Source organism: Triturus cristatus, chromosome 12 (genome assembly GCF_964204655.1).
Source record: "Triturus cristatus chromosome 12, aTriCri1.1, whole genome shotgun sequence".
Lineage (NCBI taxonomy): Eukaryota > Metazoa > Chordata > Amphibia > Caudata > Salamandridae > Triturus > Triturus cristatus.
In genome coordinates, this window is record NC_140595.1 from 8,044,180 (window position 1) to 8,070,762 (window position 26,583).

General features: G+C 50.2%; 1 protein-coding gene across 3 annotated transcripts in view; it reads left to right on the forward strand.

Moving 5' to 3' along the window:
• The window catches only part of ABCA7 (ATP binding cassette subfamily A member 7), a 194,185-nt gene that overhangs the window by 41,822 nt on the left and 125,780 nt on the right, over window positions 1–26,583 (forward strand). For all 3 annotated transcript variants that reach the window (XR_014972219.1, XM_085638576.1, XM_085638577.1), the window contains exons 9-17: window positions 152–386; window positions 4,240–4,379; window positions 5,738–5,854; window positions 7,839–8,009; window positions 8,133–8,350; window positions 21,341–21,517; window positions 21,936–22,158; window positions 23,621–23,842; window positions 23,973–24,177. Coding sequence is in view for 2 of the 3 variants with exons in the window: in XM_085638576.1 (XP_085494702.1) it covers window positions 152–386; window positions 4,240–4,379; window positions 5,738–5,854; window positions 7,839–8,009; window positions 8,133–8,350; window positions 21,341–21,517; window positions 21,936–22,158; window positions 23,621–23,842; window positions 23,973–24,177 (1,708 nt within the window). In the remaining variant the exon portion in view is untranslated. The remainder of the gene's footprint in view (window positions 1–151; window positions 387–4,239; window positions 4,380–5,737; window positions 5,855–7,838; window positions 8,010–8,132; window positions 8,351–21,340; window positions 21,518–21,935; window positions 22,159–23,620; window positions 23,843–23,972; window positions 24,178–26,583) is intronic.

The following is a 26,583-nucleotide window of genomic DNA, read 5'->3' on the forward strand; positions in this document are numbered from 1 at the left end:
AGAGCGTAATGGGACAGACATGCTCTCGCTGGCCAGAACCCTCCGATCTTGTGGAGGTCAATTGTCCATTTATGGTCCCTGTAGCACATATAGCTGATGCTTTAAATGCTCACATGTTTATTTTGTGTTGTTTCCTCCTTCCTCCTTGTAGCTTCCAGCTATGACCAGCTTTCCCGACTTTCAGAAGGAGGTTCAAGGCCTGACGCAGCGCAACGCCAGCGCTTCCCAAGGGGTGTTTGAAGCTGTATCGCGGATTGTCTGCGGCCCGCAGGGCTCTGGGGGGCTTAAGATTCCATCACTGAACTGGTACGAAGACAGCGATATCAAGGCCTTCCTGAACCGAAGCGGGACAGAGAACCGGGAGACATTGCAGGACAACGCCACAGGTGAGGGGAGCTGGGCCCTGGGTTAAAGGTTCTGTTTCAGATTGGGGGGGGAGGGGTTGCAGAATTAGCCGAACTGGCCACTGAAGGAGGATGACCGAGGCTAAGCTTTTTAAAGCACAAACTGGACTAAAACAAGACTGGTGGCACAAGAACAGTTGATGTTTTTGTGCAAAACACCTTAACTTTGGGGAATTTGAGTTTGTAGTATTGGGTCTGAGCGCTCAGTTGAACCAGTGCTCAGAAGCGGCTCTTCTCTGAGCCCCTTGGAGGGAGCCGCTCTTCTTCCTTGACCCGCTCAAGACTCGTCAGTGCTCATCGACGCTGCTCTGCATGATTCACTTGTTAATACTGTGCACGCCCGAGGTTGAAGGAAGTGTGAGGTTGGCGGCTGGGAGTTGTGCTTGTTCTCTGCTGCGGTACACGAGCTGGAGCGAACAGCGCCCTATAAATAATGCATTTAGAGTTTCATTAGATCTGGGAGATATTGAAACTAGTCTCAGGAGATGGAAGGCTTTGTAAGCCTCTGCCAGGAAGTGGCCCTTGTTTGCCTTAGTACAGTAATATGTACAGCAAGTTCACATTTTCACTTTCAGCCACAACTCTGTTGTCGCTGCACTGTGTGCATTTCCGCAATAGTTTCCTTTTCTTCACTCCTGCAATGCTTGCTTCTCTCCGGGGAGATGTATGCTCATGGCTGTACTGGACACCTGGCCTCAGCATCTCGCTTCAGGGTGCAACGTTCATTCAGCTGAGACCGAGATGCATCGCACCCTCCCAGGAAGGGAGACCTCCTCCTAGTTCCTGAGTCTTCTACACGTTAAGGCGGTTGAAGTTTTTAGTGGTGTCAGAAGATGTTTGCCCTTTAAAGGGAGGAAGGATTTCAACCAACCACTTCCATTCCAAAAGAACCACATAGAAGGTGGTACTAAAACAGACACAAGCAGCTCTCATTTGATGATAACTCACAGAACTCTTGGCACTACTAAGAGAATGAATCCAATACAGAGAAAATACAGCATGCTGTGTCCCTTCAATATATCCCCTGAGCTCAGCAAGTGTGAAAGCAATCGGCCGGTGTTCACCACTAGGTGTGAGTGAGAGACGCCCTCTTAGCAGGCAGAGGGAAAGTGGGAGCATTGATAAGCACCCCTTCTATCTGGACTCCTCCCCGCTGCGATGCAACCAGTTATCGGGTTATATTCATTTGTCAAGCTCCTGCCGTAGCGCTGCATCTTCCTAAAGGGGGGAGAAATGCTGCTTCTTGATAGATATAATAGATGCCCCCACCGGTCCGTCCTTGCGTCCTTTAGATTTGGCTGTGTAACTTCCTGACCTATCAGTAAAATCTTCTGTCTTAGGATCCCAGTGCTGACTTGCTCTAAAATGTTCTTGTGTTCTTCGTCAGCTGGTTCTGGGACCACATCAAGGGAAGAGCCTGCTAGGCTGGTCTCTGGTGCACATCCCGTCGGTGCTTTGAACCGAGTCCATCCCACCAGATGTCCAGGACGAGATGAGAGCTAAGACACAGAGGGACAGTTGTGGTGCTTTGCTTAGATTTATCTGTCATCTTTGACACGGTCACCGTCAGAATAAGGTAGTAACAGCGGTTTTATTTCTTCAACTTAGAATTCTGTAGAAAATCCTACCCTGGCTACCTTGGTCTGCGCAAGCCGCAGTAGCAAGGACTTGCATACTTCCGCCTAGACTACGGAGATGCACTGTGTCTTGGAATGAAGACTACTTAAGAAGCTCAGTGGCTTTCAACTGATCCAGTATTTCATTGTCCTGTTGTCCACAAAACTCAAACATAGGACAGTCTTGCTGAGTGTTCTGTTGTTTCTCTTGAATACCACTGCAACAAGGGATTCAATCTAAGGCACTATGTTCAATGCATTTAGCAATTTAGGGCTCCGGCTCTCTGCTTTTGATTAACATTTTTTCTATTTCCTTCCTTTTCAGAACCCTGCAATCTCCTGCTAGCCGCGCCGGGGTTTAGAAAGGCCCGATAGGGGGGTGGCTACCTGAGAGTTGTGGTGCCTTCTCTGTGAGGCGCTCTCCCTTTCACGATGTATTTTACCCCAGAATGCTCAGCATTTCAGGCCCTGAAAATGTATTCATACTGCTGAGGATTTCTTTCTGTTTCGTTTCAGTCTATTCTAATGACGCTGCTATAACGCCCAGAAGCCTTTAGGTGTTAGTGAACTTTATCTATCCCTTCATCATCCTTCAGTCACTCATCTCTCTTTCTCTCGCTCTCTTGTAGTTCTAGTTCCCAGATTATTATAGTGCAAATAAAGTACTGGTAGAACTATTGCCACCCTCACAAACCTTCCAGCGAGCCCATGGAATCTCCTCCATGACCGTTATCATTCTTGCCCATCAGAGTGGCCACAACTCCCAAGATGCGATTGGTGACTCCCGTGGGGACCTTACTCTAAGGTAGAGTCAGTGACGCCAGAGCAACTCCTAACTTCGCAGCGTTCTCTGAGGGGCAACTTAAACAAGCACATTGAAGCAGTTGCCCATCCAATGAACCACTGTTGCCCCAAGACCACCATAAACTCCACTTCATCCACCTCTACCCTCACCATACACCACATGCACAGAGCCTGGCTGAAGTTCAAGCAGCCATTACTGCTTCCCGTCAACCTGCCTCACCAAACCCCGAGGCAGCCGTGGCACTGCGGGAATCAATCACCAGAGCCCTAAGGCTTGACATGCGCCTTTAGTCGCAGCTGCGCTCACCCCATGGTCACCTGCTAGAGGATTGCATTGCTTGTTGCTGAAGTTATCTATACTTGGGTATTTTCATTTTATTAATTGCATTGAGCTGTTTAGAAGATGCTTAATTCTGTGATGTGGGTGATGCAGTTTGTAATGTCTGTGCCCCAAACTGTGGCAATAGATAACCAGCTTTTACACACAACCAGAAGGCACTCTCCTTCTTTCAGGCAGTATGTTGCCGGATACCACAATCCGCCCGAGGTTGTGCCTTTGTACCAACTAACCAGCACAGATGCCTCCGCGCCCTCAGTCACCTTGAGTGGTGTTCTGCGAGCCGTGAGGAGGGCCAGGCGTGAAGAGTGGTGGCAGGTCTGCTCAATTCAACCCTGGACAAAGTTTATCAATCTTGGCCTCTTCCTTTGTTTGCCAAATGGACGCCCTGAGTTTCACAAAAGGGCTGTGGATAATCCTTGTGCTTTACCTTTGCAAGATGGTGGTCTAGCCATAGAATGCTATTCCAGTTTCCGATGCAAGATGAAGTAGAGACTAGTACTGTGATATCAGCTCCTGTTTGACGCATATTGGAGTCACTTTGAAGGAATGAGTGCGTTTCCTTTGTGCCCTCCTTTTATGATGCGTTCGTTGCATTATTGCTACTGCATCTGCCCCTGATTGTTTCTTCTACATCTACTGGATTCTACTTCTGGATTCTCTCGCTTGGCTCTTTGTTCTTTCTTCAGGGCTAGGTTGGTGCCTTGCTAATAGCTTCAATGATTTTTTATCCTTTGTGGTTTTTCTTCCTATCTGGGACCCTCTTGAGGAGACACTTGTCACTTACATTGCAGGGTGATGCTGAGGCTTCAAAGGAGTCACCCTTTCTTCAGGCCGTCATGAAAGTGTCTAAACAGACCTTCAGAGCGTCTAGTCTTGACACAGCTGTTCCGTCCCTTCTCACATTTTACTTTTAACATTTACTACCTTGTTATTCTCTCTGTTGAGCAATTACATCAGCACAAACTTTTACTTAGTAATTTCACTTTGACGATTAGCGGGGTGGAAGCTGTAGATTTTGAAGGCAAGGAGATAAAATGTTATAAGATTGCTGAACTGTCACTTGCCTTTTTCACAGCTCCTCACTGTAAAGAGATAATCGAAACCCTGGAGTCCAACCCCTTATCTCGGATCATCTGGAGGGGGATAAAACCACTCTTCCTGGGGAGAATCCTCTACACCCCGATCACGCCGGTCACCAAGAGAATCATGGCTGAGGTGAGAAGTCCTTCCACACATCCTCCGTGGTCACACTACCTTGCAGTTACGCTAAGCTTCTGTCACTTCATGATTGGTCCCTGTGAGGGCAGTGATGCAATCCTTGATGGCACAATGGACTCAGTGGTCAGTGATGGCCAGGTCTGATATTTCAAGTTAGTGAAGGGGCAGAAAATCCCATGTCAGTCACATGAAGTCCGTGAGAGTGACTGATCGGCTCCATTTGTAACAAGCGCGCTACCAGGCGCCTGGCCCTGCAGACGGAAGGAGGCAGACGCAGCGCCTCTTGTCACATGTGCACTGTGATGTGTCTGATTTTGATTTGTGGTAGCATGAGGTGCAATGTATCCTCTCAGTTTACATGTGCTCTGTGAGGGGTCAGTGAATTCCATCCCAGAGCACACAGAGTCAGTGAATGGACGGAAAGGCAACCATTGACCACTGACGTTATAGCAGAAGTGAGACGTTTTACCTTGAGTTAACAATGTCAGTGACATTGAGGAAGTATCATGTTTGGATGCACATGAGCATTCAGGGTGAGCGGACGCGATCCTGCAGTGACAGATGAGCAGTGCGGGCTGTGCCCATGGACCACCCTGCACCTCATGGAGTCAGTTAGGAATGCTCACACTGGGACAACCCTGGCCAAGGAGAGGAAGGAAGGTTCACTGTATCACTCCAGGTCCCTGGAGATCTGAATGATCACCGTGGGCCTCACCTGGTGGCGGAAGGGAGAACGTATTCATTCTGTGCAGCTCCATGTCCGTGAAGGCCAGTGGCGGTCACCCTGGAACACTCCGGGTCATGCCGGGGAAGTGATATACGTTCTCACACACTCCATGTTAGTGATGGTCGTATGTGATCATCGTAGGCCACTATAGGTCAGTGACGAGCAGCATTAGGCACCGAGAACCACAAGGTCACAGAATGCAGTTTAGGGCAGCTTTGTCTACCTGACCTAGTGGACGGCAGACTTGCTGTTGATCTCTTTCAAGGTGTCAGATGGCTGGCATGGCCTTTTTAGACCACACTCGGATATGATAGAGTATTGTATCCCATAAGGTTTGTGGAGCCACATTCAGGAAATTAGGTTGTGGCCCATCCTTCCCAGGAGTCCCTATGCCAGTGTACACGAGGAAGGCCAACACAGATCTCATGAGATGCATGAATATGTGCATGAGCCGTCTCAGGTCTGTTGGGGTCAGTAATCCTGTAGCAACGCAATGCCTTGTCCACAAAGTCACTAAAGTCCCTCGAGCTCGAGGAAGTCCCATGAGGTTCACAAGCTGTGAAATGAAAAAGTGTCCACTTTGGGCCACATAGACTCTGCTTCATCTCCTTATTCCCTTCTCCTTTAGGTGAATCGCACATTCCAGGAGCTGGCGCTGCTGAGGGAAGTGAAGGATGCCTGGGCAGAGATCGGGGGTCAGATCCAGACCTGGATGACAAGTAGCCGGGAGATCGTCTTACTTACAGTCAGTGTCTGTGTAGCCATTTCTAACTTGGAAAGAATGTAATGGGTGTGCAGAAAGGATCCCTCTAAAGTGCCTTCACACACACGATTCAGCTGGAATATGTATTCATAAGAATGTGGGAGGGTTCAAAGGATGGGTTCCTCTAGGGTGCCTTTGGACATGTGAATCTTATAACAACTGCAATTTGTGTGCATTGTAATGTGATGGAGTGTGCAGAAAGAGTATACCTTCTTGCATGTACACAGGCAACTTCCATGGTGCGCCTGTATATAGGCTCTTGACTGATCCAAGGGAAAGGCAGCAATGACAGAAGGGTCCAGGTGGGTTGATGGGGGTTCACCGAGGCAGGGTGAACCTTCTTTTGAAGCAACCTCTGCAACAAACATACTAATCCAATTCCAAGTTGTCATTTCCACCTTGGGGAAAGGAAACTTGCAACGGGCCGACATCGTGTACACCTGTGGGCAAAGGGTCCCTTTTATGAGGGACTTGACAGACTTTTACAGGGTGAGGGTGCAAGTTAGCAGGTGCTCGCCATGTAAATGAGGTGTATCCCTCGCCTACCATCACTTCCACCACTGCCTTTCACCTTGTAGCTTCAGGTGAGGAGGCTCATTCAAGCAATCGGGCAGTCTGAGTGCACTCCTGTCACCTTCTAGCCTGCTTGCTCTGGCAGTGAAGCACTTTGGATGTACCCCTGTCCTAAAACCACTTACACCCCCGCCTGAAGCTCCATCACTTTACTGAGTAGTGGAAAGGTTTCAGTCTTTTATATGGTGAACACATTCCAAAGCGAGGATACATCACAAGTCATTGACGAAGGTGTTAACGAGTGAAGGGAAAGATTGCATACAGTCTGACGTTGGGTGTCGGCTGTTGTCGCAGAAACGGCACATGTTTGCAGTAGACCTTGTAGCGCGCCCCAGAACACAACAGATTTCTGTTTGTTGAAGTTGCCCAGTGATACTGAGGAGAGATTGGAGGCAGGGGACTAAGAAATAGTGTTCCTTGTGACTAGGGAGCTGGTGTTGCAGGAGGAAGGTTTGAAAAGAGACAAGATGATGTGGTAAGAGTGTGAATAGGTCATTCTGGGACGGCCAAAGGATGAGGAGGCAGTGCTCCCCGAGTCTGGCATCTAAAGGACGATCGAGTGTGAAGTGAAGAATACTCTCCAGAGCCTGCTTCTAACCGCTTGATAACACTTGATTGGTTTGTGCCATAGTGACACTTGGGCGTAAACAGCGCAGTCTTCAGAACAAAAGGACTGGAACCAATTTGAATCGAGCCAATGGGCTGCAAGAGTGTTTGTTGTATAAGCATCTTAGGTTTCTTTGTATATTTCAGACATTCTCTTCTCTTTCATTTGTACAGTGATTGAAGCCATTATTTGTGCATCTTTGTTTCTTGATGACTAGAATGAGTAATGTTAATTAAGGGGGAGCTTCAGCTTTATCATATTCTTTGCACTGCAACCGACTCGAGTAGTCACTTTTACCCTTCCCCCTCAGAGGTTTGTAGGAGACGTCCAGGCTCTTGCAGTCGTCCCCTTTGTGCAGTCTCGCTTTGGCTTCAGTGGTAGGTATGTGGCTTTGTGACACTTGTGCCTGTTTGTGCTTGAGAACTTTGGATAAAGTTTTGAATCAAATTCAAAGCATGTCTACATCAGGTTAGGGGTGAGGCTTGCTTGGAATGGGTTTTATAATTCCCTGAAATACTTGCTGGATCGTGGCTACAGTTACTTTGATACAAGGCAGTGGTGCGAAGGCTTCAGGGACATGTAAAGTTTCCAGATGGGTCAGTCCCATGAGAGGTTACTGAGGCTGGGGTGAATCACGTGCAAGCTAGTTTGCCTTGGACACACAGGCTCGCTTTTGACTGACCCCCTGATGGAAGTTCATGCAGGTGTCATCCGCCTGCAACTCTTCTCTCACTTGTCTGTGGTCCGTTGCTGTCTTCACAACCTTCTCTCCTTCCTCCTTGGCAGACCTTGCTGAAGACTCCAACCGTGGCTCAGCTGGTGGATCAGAGGCTCACCAACAGCTCTTGGAACGCATCATCCATAGCCGACTTCCTCGCTGGTGATGGCAGCTTTACGTGGAAAGAAGCCTTCGCCCAGGTGGACCGTCTCATTGCCTCGCTCTCACGGTTCATCGAGGTAGCAGTGTGTTCCTTTCATCCTGCAATGTGTTTTCTGGGCTTCTTGTAGAATCCCTGGGAATAAAGCAAGCGTCTCCTCTTTCTTCGTAACCTTGTACCCATCTTTCACGTCTCTCCTTAGTGCGTGTCCCTGAATAAGATCGAAGCTGTGCCCTCTGAAGAAGGCCTGGTCTTGCGGGCCCTGCAGCTGCTGGAAGAGAGGCAGTTTTGGGGTGGGGTGGTTTTCTTGAATCTTGATAACCAGACAGCCCCGGCCAACGAGACGCCTCCGAGCCACGTCACATTTAAAATCAGAATGGACATCGATGACGTCACTAGAACTAACAAGATCAAGGACAGGTGAGCAGAGAGTGGAATTCCTCTGAAGGGGTATTTGTGCAGACCATTTGTGCAGACATAGACCAGGTAATTGCGGTACAGGCGTAGACCAGGTCAGGGGGGTACAGGCATAGACAAGGTCAGGGGGTACAGGCATAGACAAGGTCAGGGGGTACAGGCATAGACAAGGTCAGGGGTTACAGGTATAGACCAGGTCGGTGGTGTCCAGGTGCAGACCAGGTAAATGCCTGGTACACATAGACTAGGCCTGTGGCATGCAGCGTAGACCAGGCCTGTTCCCTAATTGTTCGTATGGGAGGCAGAAAAATCAGATTTGGAGTTATACTCTCAAAGGTTTTATGGAAAAATAAGAGGCCTATTCATCGAACATGCAAATATGAACAGCCTATTTTAGTGAGAGTCACCATAAATTTAATAGGTTGCACATAACAAAAAGAGGGGTAGTTTATGCATTGTCTTGAAGAAGTTGGTTCGATTCATCTTTGATACCACCGAAACGCGTTGACGCTTACATGTGGGGGGGTTACATTCGAGGAACACAGTATTGTCTAAAAAAAGATCAAATGTTGCCAGTACTATTCCTGATTCTCTCAAAATAACCACTATAAATGACAACAATTTATATCCCCATGTCTCAGAGAGCGGCTGTCCGGGAGCTCTCCTTGTCTGGAAGTGAGGCTGCTGTACATCTCCATGTCTCAGAGAGCGGCTCTCCGGAAGCTCTACACGTCTGATAGTGTGGCTTCTGTTTATCGCAGTGTCTCAGAGAACAGCTCTCTGGGAGCTCTTAACATCTGAGAGTGGAGCTGCTGTACATCTCCATGTCTCAGAGAGCGACTCTCCGGGAGCTCTCCATGTGTGAAAGTGTGGCTGCTCTAATTCTACAAGTCTCAGACAGCAGCTGTCCGGGAGCTCTCCATGTTTGAGAGTGTGGCTGCTGTTTATCGCAGTGTCTCAGAAAGTAGCTGTCCGGGAGTTCTCCACGTCTGAGAGTGTGGCTGCTGTTTATCGCAGTGTCTCAGAGAAAAGCTCCCTAGGAGCTCTCCACGTCTGAGAGTGGAGTTGCTGTACATCTCCATGTCTCAGAGAGTGGCTCTCCGGGAGCTCTCCACTTCTGAGAGTGTGGCTTCTGTTTATCGCAGTGTCTCAGAAAGTAGCTGTCCGGGAGCTCTCCACGACTGAGAGTGTGGCTGCTGTTTATCGCAGTGTCTCAGAGAGTAGCTGTCCGGGAGCTCTACACATCTGAGAGTGTGGCTGCTGTTTATCGCATTGTCTCAAAGAGCAGCTCTCCGGGACCTCTCCACGTCTGAGGTTGTGGCTGCTCTAATTCTCCATGTCTCAGAGAGTGGCTGTCCGGGAGCTCTCCTTGTCTGGGAGTGTGGCTGATGTACATCTCCATGTCTCAGAGAGCGGCTCTCCGGGAGCTCTCCGCGTCTGAGAGTGTGGCTGCTTTTTATCGCAGTGTCTCAGAGAACAGCTCCCTGGTAGCCCTCCATGTCTGAGGGTTTGGCTGCTGTTTATCGCAGTGTCTCAGAGAGCGGCTCTCCGGGAGCTCTCCACTTCTGAGGGTGTTGCTGCCGTAATTCTCCATGTCTCAGAGAGCGGCTCTCCGGGAGCTCTCCATTGCTGAGAGCGGGGCTACTGTACGTCTCCATATCTGAGAGAGTGTCTCTCTGTGAACTCTGTGCATGTGAGAGCGGGGCTGCTTTGCATCTCCATGTCTTAGTGAGTGGGCTTCCTGCTGCTCTCGATTCCTCAGGGAGTGGGGCTACCGCAGCTTTCTGTGTCTCAGGCAGCGGGGCTGTTGAAACTCACCATATCTGAATGAATTGAAGACTTGTAAAGCGCTCTGCCACTCCCAAAGGGGCATTCTGGCGCTGGGCAGCCCAGGAAATGACTCCTTCACACAAAAAATGACCCGAAAGAGGAAGAAAATCAGAGATTGAGCGAGTAACAGTGCGAATCAGGGGCAGCAAAAAGCCAAGTCTTCAGCTGCTTCCTAAAAATGACTTCCGACTGAATGAATCGTAAGTGGCTGGGATGTTGGTTCCAGGCCTTTGTACCCAGAACAGAGAAGGACTTACCTCCTTGTGCTGAGTCTGAAAGAAACAGGCTTAGGATTAGCATGGAAAGGTCTCGGGGTCCTTTTAGTTGTATAGTGGGTTAACATGGCCATTCAGTATCGAGGCCCAATCGATCTCTGGGCTTTAAAATGAGTTAAAGAATTTGAAAAGGACCCTTTTATGCACCGGCAGCCAGTGTAAGGCTTTTGCAGCTGCCGAGGCCGATGATCGCCATGTAAGCTTCTGTACCGGTCTGCCGATGATCGTCGTGTTAGCTTCAGTGCAGGTCTGGCCGATGATCGTCATGTTAGCTTCAGTACAGGTCTGGCCGATGATCGCCATCTAAGCTTCAGTACCGGTCTGGCCGAAGATCGCCGTGTAAGCTTCAGTACCGGTCTGGCTGATGATCGCCGTGTAAGCTTCAGTACAGGTCTAGCCGATGATTGTCGTGTAAGTTTCAGTGCAGGTCTGGCCGATGATTGTCGTGTAAGCTTCAGTGCAGGTCTGACCGATGATCGTCGTGTTAGCATCAGTGCAGGTCTGGTCGATGATCGTCGTGTTAGCTTCAGTACAGGTCTGGCCGATGAGCGCCGTGTAAGCTTCAGTACAGGTCTGGTCGATGATCGCCGTGTAAGCTTCTGTACCGGTCTGGCAGATGATCGTCATGTTAGCTTCAGTGCAGGTCTGACCGATGATCGGCGTGTAAGCTTCAGTACAGGTCTGGCCGATGAGCGTCATGTTAGCTTCTGTACCGGTCTGGCCGATGATCGTCATGTAAGCTTCTGAACCGGTCTGGCAGATGATCGTCATGTTAGCTTCTGTACCGGTCTGGTCGATGATCGTCATGTTAGCTTCTGTACCGGTCTGGTCGATGATCGTCGTGTTTAGCTTCAGAGCAGGTCTGGTCGATGATCGTCGTGTTAGCTTCAGTACAGGTCTGGCCGATGAGCGCCGTGTAAGCTTCAGTGCAGGTCTGGTCGATGATCGTCGTGTTAGCTTCAGTACAGGTCTGGCCGATGAGCGCTGTGTAAGCTTCAGTACAGGTCTGGCCGATGATCGCCGTGTAAGCTTCAGTACAGGTCTGGCCGATGAGCGTCGTGTTAGCTTCAGTACAGGTCTGGTCGATGATTGCCGTGTAAGCTTCAGTACAGGTCTGGCCGATGAGCGCTGTGTAAGCTTCAGTACAGGTCTGGTCGATGATCGCCATGTAAGCTTCAGTACAGGTCTGGCCGATGAGCGCCGTGTAAGCTTCTGTACCGGTCTGGCCGATGATCGTCATGTAAGCTTCAGTACAGGTCTGGCCGATGAGCGCCGTGTAAGCTTCTGTACCGGTCTGGTCGATGATCGTCATGTTAGCTTCTGTACCGGTCTGGTCGATGATCGTCGTGTTAGCTTCAGTGCAGGTCTGGCCGATGATCGACGTGTACGCTTCAGTCCAGGTCTGGCCGATGATCGTCGTGTAAGCTTCAGTACAGGTCTGGCCGATGATCGCCGTGTTAGCTTCAGTACAGGTCTGGCCGATGATCGCCGTGTTAGCTTCAGTCCAGATCTGGCTGATGTTCGCCTTGAAAGCTTCAGTACAGGTCTGGCCGATGATCGTCCTGTAAGCTTTAGTACAGGTCTGGCCGATGATCGTCGTGTAGGTTTCAGTACAGGTCTGCCGATGATCGTCGTGGAAGTTTCAGTACCGGTCTGGCCACATGTTGTACCACCTGTCGTTTCTGAAAAGTTTGTTTGAGGAATCCTGCCGCATACAAACTATTGCAGTAATCCAATCTGGAAGGTATCAATGCGAGGGCCACTGCCTTTCTTGAAGCCACTGGAAGGTACGCAAAAAAACTTTCATTGATTTTATTTGATTGAAACACATACCTGCTACTGCAAGAGCTTGTGGGTGGAAAGACAAGGAGGCATCACATTGTAATCCAAGGCTTCAACAGTAGCGGGGGGGGGGGGGGGGGGAGGGGTTGCCAAATGAGTCCTCCATTGGCCTGGGGCAAAGGAATATGAGTTGCCCAGCAGCATAATCTCAGTCTTAGCAGTTTTAAAAATTTAGCTTCGAGCCAGTGGATACTTTATCCAACACCAAGATCAGCTGCGTGTCATCAGCATATGAGGTGGTTTCTATTCCAAAATAAGTAATCAACGAGCTCAGGGGGTAATGTGAATGTTAAATAATGCCGGGCTGAGAGTTGAGCCCTGTGGTGCCCCTGAGGTGACCGTCCTTTCATGGGACGAGGAAGGTCCTAACAGAATAGTTTGTCTGCGGCCTGTGAGGAAGGATTTAATCCTGGACAGGGCAAGTTGAGAAATCCCACAGTTCGTAATACGTGCGAGCAAAATGTCATGAGAGATGGTATCAAATGCAGCAGATAAGTCTGTAAAAGTCAATACCTCATTCCCGCATCCAAAGTCAATTTTAAAGTGTCTGCAACTTCCATCAGAGCTGACTGTCTGGAATGTCTTGGGCAAAAGCCAGACTGCCGTGGATGAAGTATAACCTCTTCTAGAAAAGCAATTAATTGGACATTTACCTGTTTTTCTGTGATTTTGCTCAATGCAGGAAGTAATGAAATGGGGCAAAGATTTGAAAGAGTTGTAGGTTCAGAAAGGTATTTTTCTGTAACGGTTTGACGACTGCCAGTGTCCAGTCAGGTGGGGCCTCAGCAGTGGCCAAGGAGGTATTCAGAATTTCATTAATCACTGGATTGACAATGTACAACTTTAGGAAGATTGCGAGGAGGGCAAAGGTCGTGTAGCGTTCTGATTTACAGGACAGTATAGTCTGCTGTGATTGAGCTAAAGTAATATCCCGAAAGGCTGTCAAGGATTCAATCCCTACTTTGGAGGACGTTTTCACCACCATATCGCCCATCGGAGGTGTGATGATTGTAAAATCTTGTTGAATGGCACATATTTTCTCTTAGAAAAACACAGACATTTGGTCAGATTAGGTTAGAGAGGGTGGGATCTCCCTAGCCAGTGCTTTAGGTTGTAGAAACGATTTAGAAATCTTAAAAATGTTTTTTTTTTTGGGTTGGGCTTCATCAATCTGAATGGAGAAGTAGGCTTTTTTGGCGGACTTAATCTGACCATGATAGGTTTTCAATGCCATTTCAAAATTAAGCAAGTCCTCTGTGCTATAAGCGTTCCACCACTACCATTTCGGTTGCCCTCTGCGTTATAAGCGTTCCGCCACTATTGTTTAAGTTGCTTGCAGCGGAGACACTGTTCCACTATGGCCTGGATATACCATGAGCTGATGGCTGCAATTTATGTGTCTTAAAAGAGATTACCGGGGCATTAATTGCATGGGTAATCCAGTTATTAAAGGACAAGACGTCCTCCGCTATGCTCCCTTCATTGTAGGGGTGGAGGTGGATAAGAGCATGGAGAGATTGGGGTCAGCCAGAAACGTGACCCATTTCCGTGAAGTTTGGGGGCCTGGACCTGAGGGGAGAGAGGAGAGACTGTCTGGCTCAAGCCGAATTCTAAAAGGAATCCGCATGTGATCAGACCAGGCCTGCCGGAGGAGGAATCAACTACCAGATTTGGGTCGTTAGAGCATCGGGGGTTTGACATGCAGTGTGTGCAGAGGAAGTAACCAGTTGGAGAAGACCAACGATACTTAAGGTCTCGGTAAAGTTAGCTACCGCAGGACCTTTACTGCGCTCAAGATGGAAGTTAAAATCTCCCCAATTGTGAAATTCGCAAGTACAAGAGGAGGTGATGCATCTCCGAAAGATACTAAAAGAACAGGGGCTGGGCCTGAGGGACGATAAATAAGACCACCTACAAAAGACAGGGAGGGGCCAATCTTAAAACAAAACCCTAGGCTTCCTGTCCCTTTCAAGGGGCCTAGATCAAAGGTTTGGCCCTGAAGATCGTCTCGGAAGGTAATAGCCAGCCACCTCTGCGAGTCTCTACTCAATCCTGCTTAAGAACGGTGTATCCAGGGGGTAACGCATGGGCAATGTCGGGATTACACCACTCTTTGAGCCACGATTCCGTAATAAAAAGACAACCCAAAAATCAAATCTTAGGTGTTCGAGGCATGTGGGCTGCTGAATTCATATCTGTGCATAGATCGCCGCCTAGTGTTGGGTCCGGATGTTTGCACGTTGTTGTCCTGGAAGAGTCTTCGAAGTATCCTTGGATAGGTGACTCCTCCCCTGGACTACAGTGCGCATGGGCATCCTCTCCATCCTCAGATTGTTTTTTTCCGCCATTGGGTTCGGATGTGCTATCTTAGCTCAAGTTAGGAAAATATTTGGTCGAGGCCAAAAGGCCTTTAGTTCGCGTCGGTACTGTTTATCGATCGGGTTTCGATAGCATTTTGTTAGTTTACTAACTTTCAGCACCGACTTCTTTCGCATTTACCTGTCCATCGACTACTTCGACGATGGAATCCAGGACGCCATTCAAAAGGTGTCCGGTATGCAATGCGAAGTACCCACACATCGACGTCCATCCGGTGTGCAACAAATGCCTTTCGCCGGACCACGACGAATCGACATGCATGGCCTGTGCCCGGTTCCGTTCCAAGAAGACTCTAAGGAACCGAAGAGCGGCGAGACTCGAGGCGCGGCACCGGCCCCAACAGACATCTTCGACGAGGCCGACGTCGAAGAATTAGAAGTCATACCCTCCAGTCCCGTTTCCGAACACGACCCCGGATCGGACGAGGGCGACGAGTCACTCTTCCACAGAGGTGAAGACGACACCGAGGTAGGAGACTACGAGGAGGCCTTAGGGGCCGAAGAGAGTAGCTCCAATGATGAACAAGGCCTACCTGTTCAAACTGAAGAAACACCAGCGCCACAGCCTTTGGCTCCGGTCGAGGGATCGCCTTCGGGCCTTACCCGAGACCCATCCCGTAGTTCTTCGGCCCCGCCCTCGGGCCCGGCCTCGGACGTTCAGCGGCAGCCATTGCTGCATAAGCCAGCTGGTTTCCCTACCACAAAACCGAAACCGAAAGCTGCTCCGGTTCATACGAAACCGAAACTGAAAGTGGCGCTGGTCGGATCGAGGCCTTCCACGCCTTCGACGTCAGCGCAACGCGTCGGCACCGACCGCACCAAGAGGGACTTCGGTGCCGAACTGGAATCGGGCGACATCGGAGTCGACAAACGGAAAAAGGCCATCGGCACCGAGAAACCTACTCGGCTGCCGACGCCAACGACACCGAGGGCAATACCGCCTGCTTCGCCTCGCGTCGCTCCCTCGACGACGCCGATGCCTCACGTATCGAGGACGTCGACGGTGATCTCCACACCTCGACTCGAGGACCCGCCGGCACCGAAAAAATCCACGTCCGGCTCTACAAACCTGCCCGGTGCCAAAGCCTCAAAGACGCCCCAAGTGCGGCCTGCTGCGACGCAAAGCAACAAAACCACGGCGGCCCTCAAAGACCCGTCGGGTTCCGGCCCGATCGGAGCTCCAGCAACCTCTACGGGGCCAGCCAACATTACCTTCGGCTTGCCTCCGTCAACAATCCCGAAGATGTTCCAACTCAGGACACGGGTTACCCAGCCTCCGGTTCCACCGGACGAGACGTCTCCGTCACGTGTCATCGACGCCGACACTGGCAGGCTGATTCTCCACGACCGAAGGATAACTTCGGAACCGCCATTGGACCCTTTCAGGATCCCACTAAAAAGGAAGCTGCCTGTGGAATCGGAACCTCTCCTTTATGAACCGTTCCATTCCTCCTACCAGGATCCACACCGGTTCTCCCCCACACGCTCCGACACGGATGCATTGGAGGACTACATGGATGACCAAGCACCCTACCATGTAGACACAGACCCTGATGACCAGCAGGACCCTGATCAAACTTGGGGCGACCCTGCAGACCCCAGTGCACCTCTCGATACACAGGACCCACAACTCTATGGGGCAAAAACATCCCCCACGGAGGATACTGCGGCGTTCAACGCTCTTATTGAACGTGCTGCAAATAACCATGGGGTACAGCTTCACTCAGATACCATCGAGGATGACTTTCTAATGGACACTTTTGCATCCTCAGAAAGACATGTAAAAACTCTGCCAATGCTGAAGGGGGTCCTCAAACCAGCTAAGGACATTTTCAAGGAACCCACCAGGGCACGAGTGATAAACCCCAGGATTGATAAAAAATACAGATCAGCACCTGGGGATCCTACTTACATCAAAGGACAATTACCACTCGACTCCATCGTCGTAGCGAATGCTCGCAAGAGGGCACACTCGCAAACGACAGGTGACGCTCCTCCCCCGGACAAAGAGTCCAAGGTGCTAGAGACCTCCGGCAAGCGAGTTGCCGCCCAGGCTGCCAACATATGGCGCATAGCCAACACTCAAGCGCTCCTCGCTCGCTACGATAGAGCGCACTATGACACATTGGAGCAACTACTCCAACATCTCCCTGACCAGTTCAAAGAAGGTGCAGAACTTCTTATCAGAGAGGGACAGCTACTCACAAATGCTTCCATCAAATGTGCACTAGATGCTGCAGACACGGCTGCCAGGGCCATAAACACAAGCGTCATGCTGCGACGACATGCCTGGCTACGAATCTCGGGATTCAAGCCTGAGGTACAAAACAACATACTGAACCAGCCCGTCAACCCCGACTATTTATTCGGCCCAGAGGTTGACACCACCCTCGAAAAGATAAAAAAGGACACGGACACTGCAAAGTCCATGGGCGCCCTCCAAACTCAGTCCTTTCGGAGCGGCTCCTTTCGTCGCCCCGGAAACAAGGGGGCAGGTAGAGGACAGGGGTCACAACAAACGTATAACAAAGGCAATACACAGACCACCTACGATAAAAACACCCGAGGTGGATATCGTGGCTCCAGTACAAAGGGCAGAGGACGTGGCTACGGCAACACTAGGTCCTCCCCCAAGAACAAGCAGTGACGCCCTCTCCCTTCCTCCCGACCACATAACACCTGTCGGGGGAAGACTACAAAGGTTCCTGTCCACGTGGAACTCCATCACCACGGACAGGTGGGTCAAAGATATTGTAAAATACGGTTACTGTCTGGAGTTAACCTCCACTCCACCCACAATACCACCAAGAAACCGTCCTATGTCCTCAGAGCACTTAACGCTCTTACAGCAAGAGGTGCAAAGTATGCTTCTAAAAGGCGCTATAGAGGTCGTCCCCATCCACGAGCAGGGTACGGGGGTTTACTCCCTCTACTTTTTAATTCCAAAGAAGGACGGGTCGCTCAGGCCTATATTAGACCTGAGACCCCTGAACCAGTACATTCTTTCAGAGCACTTTCACATGCTCACCCTACAGCAAGTCCTTCCGCTTCTCAAGCAGGGAGACTTCCTAGCCTCACTGGACCTCAAGGATGCGTACTTTCACATACCCATCCACCCCTCACACAAAAAATACCTCAGGTTCACTGTTCAGGGGCAGCACTATCAGTTCAAAGTCCTTCCCTTCGGCGTGACAACAGCGCCCAGGGTTTTCACGAAGTGCCTAGCTACGGTGGCAGCACATTTACGGAGGCAGCATATACACGTCTACCCCTACCTAGACGACTGGCTCGTTCAAGCGAAGTCAGCCCAGCAATGTGCAAGCCACATGTCCCGCACCATTCACCTTCTTCACAGCCTGGGATTCTCACTAAATTACCCAAAGTCCCATCTCCAGCCCGCACACGTACAACAGTACCTAGGTGCGACTATAGACACTCTGGCGGCCACAGCTCAGCCAAATTTAGTGAGGATCAACAGCATACAACTGCTGATCTCCAAGTTCAAACCCAATCACTCGCTTCCAGCGCGAGTGTTTATGCAGTTGATAGGCATGATGGCCTCCTGCATCTTCATAGTCCCGCACGCGAGGTTACATATGCGCCCACTTCAGGAGTGCCTAGCACGTCAGTGGAATCAGGCTCAAGGACAGTTGAAAGACCTAGTGTTGGTGAGCGGTCGGGCATACAACTCTCTGCATTGGTGGAATCCACAAAACCTTTGCAAGGGCCGACCGTTCCAAGAGCCTGTTCCGCAAATAGTACTGACAGCGGACGCGTCTCTCCAGGGATGGGGAGCTCATGTACTCCACTACACAGTGCAGGGACTATGGACGACACAACAGAAGAAGATGCACATCAACCTTCTGGAACTGATGGCAATCTTCCTAGCCATGAAGGCATTCAAAGTACATCTGTGCAACAAAGTTGTGTTGCTCCGGACGGACAACATGACTGCCATGTACTACATACAGAAGCAGGGAGGAACACACTCTCCACAGTTGTCTCATCTGGCTCAGAGCATGTGGAAGTGGGCCATTCAGAGGAACATGTTCCTCATGGCGGAACACCTCCCTGGCAAGGACAACCAGATGGCGGATCTGCTCAGCAGACACAGCCACCAGATGCACGAGTGGGAGTTACACCCATCAGTACTCCAACCGTACTTCCAGCAGTGGGGTCATCCAGAGATAGACCTATTCGCGACAAGCGAAAACGCAAAATGCCAAAGCTTCGCCGCCAGATTCCCACATCCGCAGTCGCAGGGCAATGCGATATGGATGAACTGGTCCGGCAGATTTGCGTACGCTTTTCCCCCAGCGCCGCTGATACCGCTGGTGGCTCGCAAACTACGACAACACTCCCTGACACTCGTCCTAGTTGCTCCCACGTGGGCACGCCAGCCGTGGTACACCACCTTCCTCGAACTTTCCGTGGTGCCGCATCAAAGGCTGCGGATCAAACCCGCGCATTTGACGCAGAACCATGGAGAGGTTCAGCACCCAGATCCGCAACAGCTGAACCTGGCGATCTGGCTCCTGAAGTCCTAGAGTTTGGCTATCTCAACCTGCCACCTGACTGTATGGACATCATCAAGGAGGCCAGGAGACCCACTACCAGGGCTTGCTATGCAGCCAAATGGAAAAGGTTCATCATTTATTGCGGTAATAATGACATTAACCCGCTGGACGCATCCATCCACAACATCATCTGTTACCTCTTACACCTATACCGATGCAATCTGGCGTACACCTCTATACGTGTCCATTTGACCGCAATATCAGCCTACCTGCAAACCAGGCAGCACCTCTCTCTATTCAGAGTGCCTGCCATCAAAGCATTCTTGGAAGGGCTCAAACGAGTCATTCCACCTAGTCACTCACCGGCTCCAATGTGGAACCTCAACTTGGTCCTCACACGCCTGATGGGTCCACCCTTTGAACCTCTACACTCATGCGAGATTCAATTCCTTACCTGGAAAGTGGCCTTCCTAGTAGCGATCACTTCCCTAAGAAGAGTTAGTGAACTCCAGGCACTAACCGTTCAAGAGCCATTTATTCAGGTTCACGCCAACAGGGTCGTACTACGTACCAACCCCAAATTCATGCCCAAGGTAATATCGCAGTTCCACATGAATCAGACTATTGAACTGCCCGTTTTCTTCCAAAACCCACAAACTGTTGCAGAAAGGGCACTACATACACTAGATGTACGGAGGGCCCTCATGTACTACATCGACAGGACTAAACCATTCAGGAAGACAAAACAACTATTCGTTGCCTTTGCCCCACACCACAAAGGTAACGCCATCTCCAAAGCAGGGATAGCCAGATGGATAGTTAAGTGTATTCAAATCTGTTATCAAAAGGCAAAACGCACATTAACTATTCCACCACGAGCCCACTCAACACGTAAGTTGGGGGCTTCCATGGCCTTCCTAGGAAATATTCCCCTGCATGATATATGCAGAGCAGCCACATGGTCCACTACACACACATTTACAAAACACTATTGTGTAGATGTGCAGTCAAAACAGCAGGCAGCTGTAGGACAGGCTGTTCTCAAGACACTTTTTCAGACCGCTGCAGCTGGCACGGGTAGCCGCCGCTAATAGAGGGCACTGCTATGTATTCTATGCACAGATATGAATTCAGCAGCCCACATGCCTCGAACTGAATATGCTACTTACCAGTATGCATCTGTTCTTGGCATGTAGGGCTGCTGACATTCATATCGCCCTCCCTCCTCCCCGGCGCCTGTCGCAGCTGCAGCTCTCAGAATTACTGCAAGCATGGTCATCACTTTCTGTATCTACTCCATCACTGCCACAATGGCGAAAAACAATCTGAGGATGGAGAGGATGCCCATGCGCACTGTAGTCCAGGGGAGGAGTCACCTATCCAAGGATACTTCGAAGACTCTTCCAGGACAACAACGTGCAAACATCCGGACCCAACACTAGGCGGCGATCTATGCACAGATATGAATGTCAGCAGCCCTACATGCCAAGAACAGATGCATACTGGTAAGTAGCATATTCATTCCTGCGCATGTTCGCTCAGGGAACAAGCATTAATAAGACCAACTAGTAGTGACTTCTCAGCAAAAGCCTGGGCAGTAACAGGAAGGGTCTAAGGGGCCTCCGAAAACGGCGTTGCACTAAAGACAAGACGAAGGGCATCAATACAAGTTTGGGAGGAAGTTCAATCACAGTGTGAAATAGACTTATTACATGATTTTAAAAGAACAGATGACATAGAAATACCTGGAGAGCAACGAGCGGAGTGGCTGGCGCTGGTCGTGTTCTGACCGTTGATGTGTGCAGACAGGCTTACCTTTGGCGCGCCTTCGTCTGCTTCCTAGAGTAGGGCAGCAACAGAGACGCCTGTCTCCATGTGACTGCGGCAGATCTCTTTACTTCAGGGGGAACAGCCACAGCTGGGACTGTAGCAGAACCCCATATCCGAGACAGAGGGTCCATAGCAGCTCCCCTGACCTCACTGGCACTGCTGCAGCTCCCCCGGCCTCACAAGCACTGCTACAGCTCTCCCGGCCTCACTAGCACTGCTACAGCTCTCCTGGTCTCCCAGGGACTGAACACAGCTCCTTGCACCTCTTGTAGTTTTCCATCCTGCTGAGTTTCTTCTGTCTTCTTCTTCTCCTATCCTCAGGTTCTGGGACCCAGGCCCAGCTGCGGATCCGTTCAATGACCTGCGCTACGTCTGGGGGGGCTTCGTCTATATCCAGGATCTGGTGGAGCAGGCGGTCATACGGGCTGTGACCGGTACCCAGGCACGGACTGGAGCCTACGTACAGCAGATGCCCTACCCATGCTACGTGGATGACATGTGAGCCCCAGCCCCTCTGACCTGTTCATTGTAGTAATAGCACATGCTGTTTCAGGGGCCTAAGTGTGAAAGGTGCAATAGAACTGGGGCAGTCCTGTTCCAGGTCTCAGTGATCACATATTGTACACGTCTGGTCTCTGTGGTGTCCTGTAGTTCTTAGATGTTATTTTGTGTAAGTCTGATCTATTTCTTACTTTTCCTCTCACCCTTGATTTCTTCTTCTTGCTCAAATCTTCCTTCTTCACCCTCTCCTGCCGTCCTTCCTCTTTCCTACTTTGTGTATCACATTTTCTCCATGTCTCCCTTCTCTCCTGCCCTGCTCTCCCTTTTGATCTTACCCCTTCTCTTCTCCACGCTTCTTCTTTCTGTATCGCCCATCTCCTCCTCTTTCTCCCCTTGCTCCTTCTCATTGGCACAGATTTCTGCGAGTCCTCAACCGATCCATGCCGCTCTTCATGACGCTGGCGTGGATCTACTCCGTAGCCATGATCATCAAGGGCGTGGTGCGAGAGAAGGAGACGCGGCTGAAGGAGACCATGAAAGTGATGGGGCTGAGCCGGGGCATGCTGTGGCTCAGCTGGTTTATCAGCAGCCTGCTCCCCTTCCTCATCAGCTCACTTCTTCTGATCCTCATCCTCAGGGTAGGTGCGCCTCTTTCTCTGGGCACGTTATTCTCCTTTTCAGGGTAGGGCATATTCATCCCGAGTGTAGTTTATCTGAGCTCTGCTATTAGTTTGTCCGTCCTCGTCCCAAGGGTAAGCCATCCATAGCCTGGGAATAGATGGTCCTTATCCAGAAGGTACGTCTTCCTTGTCTCAAGGGAGGTAGTCATAATTCCTCTGGTACGTCATCCTCATTCCGAAGACAGACCATCTTCATCTGAGGGTAGGTCGTTCTTGCCTCAAGAGTAGGCTGTTCTCATCCCAAGGGTAGGGCAGCATATCTCGAGTGTAAGGCATCCACATCTCAAGCATAGACTGTGCCCATCCCAAGGGGGAGTGCCTATCCAGAGGGTAGGGAGTCCTTCACCAGAGTGTAGGGAGTCCATCTCCTGAGGGTAGGGAGTCCTTCTCCTGAGGGTAGGGAGTCCTTCTCCTGAGGGTAGAGAGTCCTTCTCCTGAGGGTAGGGAGTCCTTATCCCGAAGGGTTGGCAGTCCTTCTCCCGAAGGGTAGGGAGTCCTTCTCCCGAGGGTAGGGGGTCCTTCTCCTGAGGGTAGGGAGTCCTTCTCCTGAGGGTAGGGAGTCCTTCTCCTGAGGGTAGGGAGTCCTCATCCTGAGGGTTGAGATTCCTTCTCCCGAGGGTATGGATTCTTTCTCCTGAGGGTAGGCAGTCCTTATTCCGGAGGGTAGGGGGTCCTTATCGTGAGGGTAGGTCATTCCCATCCCGTAGGCAAATCCTCCCCGTCCTGAGTATTGGTCTTCCTCATGCCGATGATAGGCGATTATCATCTTGAAGGTAGACGATGCTAATCTCAAAGATATTATGTGCTCATTTAATGGATTTGCCTTTCTCATCCCAAGGCAATGCCTTCCTCATCCCAAGGCAATGCCTTCCTCATCCCAAGGCAATGCCTTCCTCATCCCAAGGCAATGCCTTCCTCATCCCAAGGCAATGCCTTCCTCATTTTGAGGTTATCCTACCCTCTTTCTGAGATAGTCTCACAAGGTATCAGGTGCCCATCCCAAGGGTATGGGGTTCTCACCTTGAGGGTTGTTCATTCTCATCCTGAGGCTACTTTGTCATCATCCTGAGGGTACTTCGTCATCGTCCTGAGGGTGCGTTGTCGTCATCTTTAAGGTGCATTGTCCTCAACCCAAGAGTTGGTGATTCAGTTGGCATGGGTAGCTGGTTGGCATGCTGAGGGTTTTTGGTTGTCATAGTGATGGCAGGAGATCCTCATTTTGGGGGTAGGGACTCTTTTTCACAGGGGAGAGTAGGCACCCACCACGTATTTTCACAGCCTCCTAGGTGCTCCGGGTTACTTTAGGATGTCGGGTCGGTGGGTGGCCTTTGACTGGCTTGCCTATAATCACCATCTTGACAGCAGATTTCAACAGATGATGTTGCAGGTGCTAATGCCTCTTGTTCCCTTCTCCCTCCAGGTGGGGGACATCCTTCCGTACAGCGATCCCACAGTGGTCTTCCTCTTCCTCTCAGCCTTTGCAGTCGCAACCATCTCCCAGTGCTTCCTCATCAGCACCTTCTTTTCTCGGGCGAATCTAGCATCAGCCTGTGGAGGTATCATCTACTTCTCCTTCTACCTGCCCTACGTGCTGTGCGTGGCGTGGAGGGACTACATCACGTACACACTGCGCATCTTTGCGGTAAGTATGTATGTCACATTCTTCTGAGTGGGCATATAGGCCTGTGTCTATACCACACTGGTGCAAGTGGCGAGCACTGGTGCAAGCCTCTCACGACTGGACGTGTTGTAACTGTCTTGTTCCCCTGCAGAGCTTCCTCTCCCCAGTAGCCTTTGGCTTTGGGTGTGAGTACCTCTCCCTGTACGAGGAGCAAGGAGTCGGACTACAGTGGTACAACCTGAATTCACGCCCGGTGGAGGGAGATCCGTACACCTTTTCCTCCTCGCTGCTTCTGTTGCTTCTCGATGCCTGTGTCTATGGAGCAGCCACCTGGTACATAGAAGCAGTGTTTCCAGGTCAGTAGCATGTCACCGGCACACGCGCTTTGCCTGTTCCCATAGATGCGACTGCTCATACCATGATCTCTTAACGGTGCACACAGCGCAATGCTTCTTAATTTCAGTGGTGAAGAAATGGAAGGGGCTTGCTTGGGAAATCTTGTGAGCGAGTAAACAATCTTTAATGCTCCACACACTACAAATTGGACATTTTAGACATTTGCAGAAGTTTATGGTACGAGTTTGGTCTTTATAGAAGTTGCTGAATTTGCTGGCTAGCCTGCCAGTGCCCTCAACAGTGAAATGTTTGCCCTTTCTCACCAGGAACGATTACTAATTTTACTAACGCACACTGCCCACTGGTGTAAGCTCCTCAGACTACCAGAGAGTGCCGGCTCTTCACACTGCTCATCAGTGCTAACTCCTATTGCTGCCCATCTTGCCAGTGTGCCCCACTGTCCAACAGTGCCCGCTTCTCTCATTTGCATCAGAGCCAGCTCTTCACTGTGCCTGCCAATGCTAGTTTGTCTCCTGGTTCACCCGTGCTAGCCCTTGACACTGATCACCAGTGGAAATCATCCGCGCTCTAGAGGTGGGGAGGAGCGTACAAACGGAATGCTTTCCGGTCGCCTCGACGCAGACTGTTAATGGGATTCCTGTTTTATTGCAACCCTCTACCAGTTTTATGAACAAAAATGTTGGAAGTCCTAACGTGGCCTTATATCTGCTACACAGATAGAGGCTGCGTCAGGGTTTCTGGCTGTGCTCCCACCCACGCGCACACATTCCTGTACTCCAGGAGCAGGGCACACTGAGACGGACACTTATCCTCAACGATTTAAGAGACCCAATATACAAGAAGCGAATCCAGGAACACATCCAAGAATAATTTCATATGAATTGGATGAGAAAACGTGACCGGCGTAGATGAAGCGATGCTTTCTAAGCCGTGCGAGGGCACTTTGATTTCCATCATAGTTGAAACAAGTCCGCTTCGTAGTCCGACCATGGTGCTCCGATGATGTGCTGATTTTACACGGTGCCCCAGTGCCCGGTACGAACACTGGTGGGGGGGGGGGGGGCGGTGGAACATGTCTCAGGCAGTGGCTGTCTTCAAAACGCAGGCTGCTGTCAAATAAGAGGAGGTTTTTTTATTGATGTGTTAGCCCTAATGTTGTGGCCTGTAAATCAGGTTCCTACACCTCGGAGATAGATGGATACACGCGAGTCTGCAGGCATCAGAAGCCGTCGTGAGAACATTTTCAGGCAAATGGGAACATTTTAGTGGCATATATATTATATACACAACATTGTATGAAAGGAGAACCAGAATGGACAGCGAAGCCAGTTGTAGAAATGTGTTTCAAACTCAAAACAGACAGTTTACTCTTCCAGCTGTTGCACCTCTGGCTGGAGTGCGGCAAACGTTCCTAGAGCCTGCGCAGTCGCCAGGAGCATTTAACAGATCAAGAAATAGAAAACCATAATCTTCATGATTACTCCACATACCTCAGTTTATTTCCAAAAGGCTTCCATCTTAGCATGCCAGGCTTGTAAGCAGTGGTACCCGCCATGCCAGGGGGCAATGTCGCGTTACTCTAGCCCGGCACTCCGCGCTTGGACGGGTCTATTTCATTGCCGTGATCCTGCGATTTCTGCCGCCCCCTTGCATCGTAATTTTCAGAGCACGGTTCTCGATTCCTGAGGACGTTACTTCCCCCTGGTCCCGGCCGGGACCTTGTGCCTCAATCATCCAGAGGCTTCGACCAACGCCACCGCGGATCATTCCCGATACTCTCCGCCACCGGCTCCATGGTTACGGCCCACCGGTGTCTCATCTGCGCTAATCACGCGCCCTTTTGACCCGCCCTGAACTCTGGGGCTGGACTCACTTCGCCGATGCCCCGGCTGCTGGCCCTTTCCCCCTGTCCTGCTCCCAGCAAACTTCCCAGGTATTTTCATGGGGATCGAAACGTCGTCGACCTACGTCTCTAAACTCTAAAATTATACTTTGTATTTTGCAATTGAGTATGAGATTTGAAACTTATTGTGACTTTATATACTGTCAGTTTTGCTTACACTGTAAAGTCACTTTTTAAGTCACTTGCCTGTGGTAAGGAAATCGGCTGATTTCCTTTTTACCCACTCACGGTTTGCTCACTTATCCTCGTGCATATTATTTGTTGTCTTTTTCTCCTTATTACTATTAAATTGTATTTATCCTTCCACCTGAGTTTTTAGATAATTCCAGTTTTTGATTGTGAAAATTGCGATACTATACCTATCCCTCTTGCATGGGACCGCTGTTGCTATAAAGTATATCTACCCTTGGTCCCATCTGACCCCTAGGGTTTCCTTGTTCTTTTCCACACATTGCATTTCTTTGAATCAATAAGAAAGTGTTTTTCTTTGGGGATAAAGAAC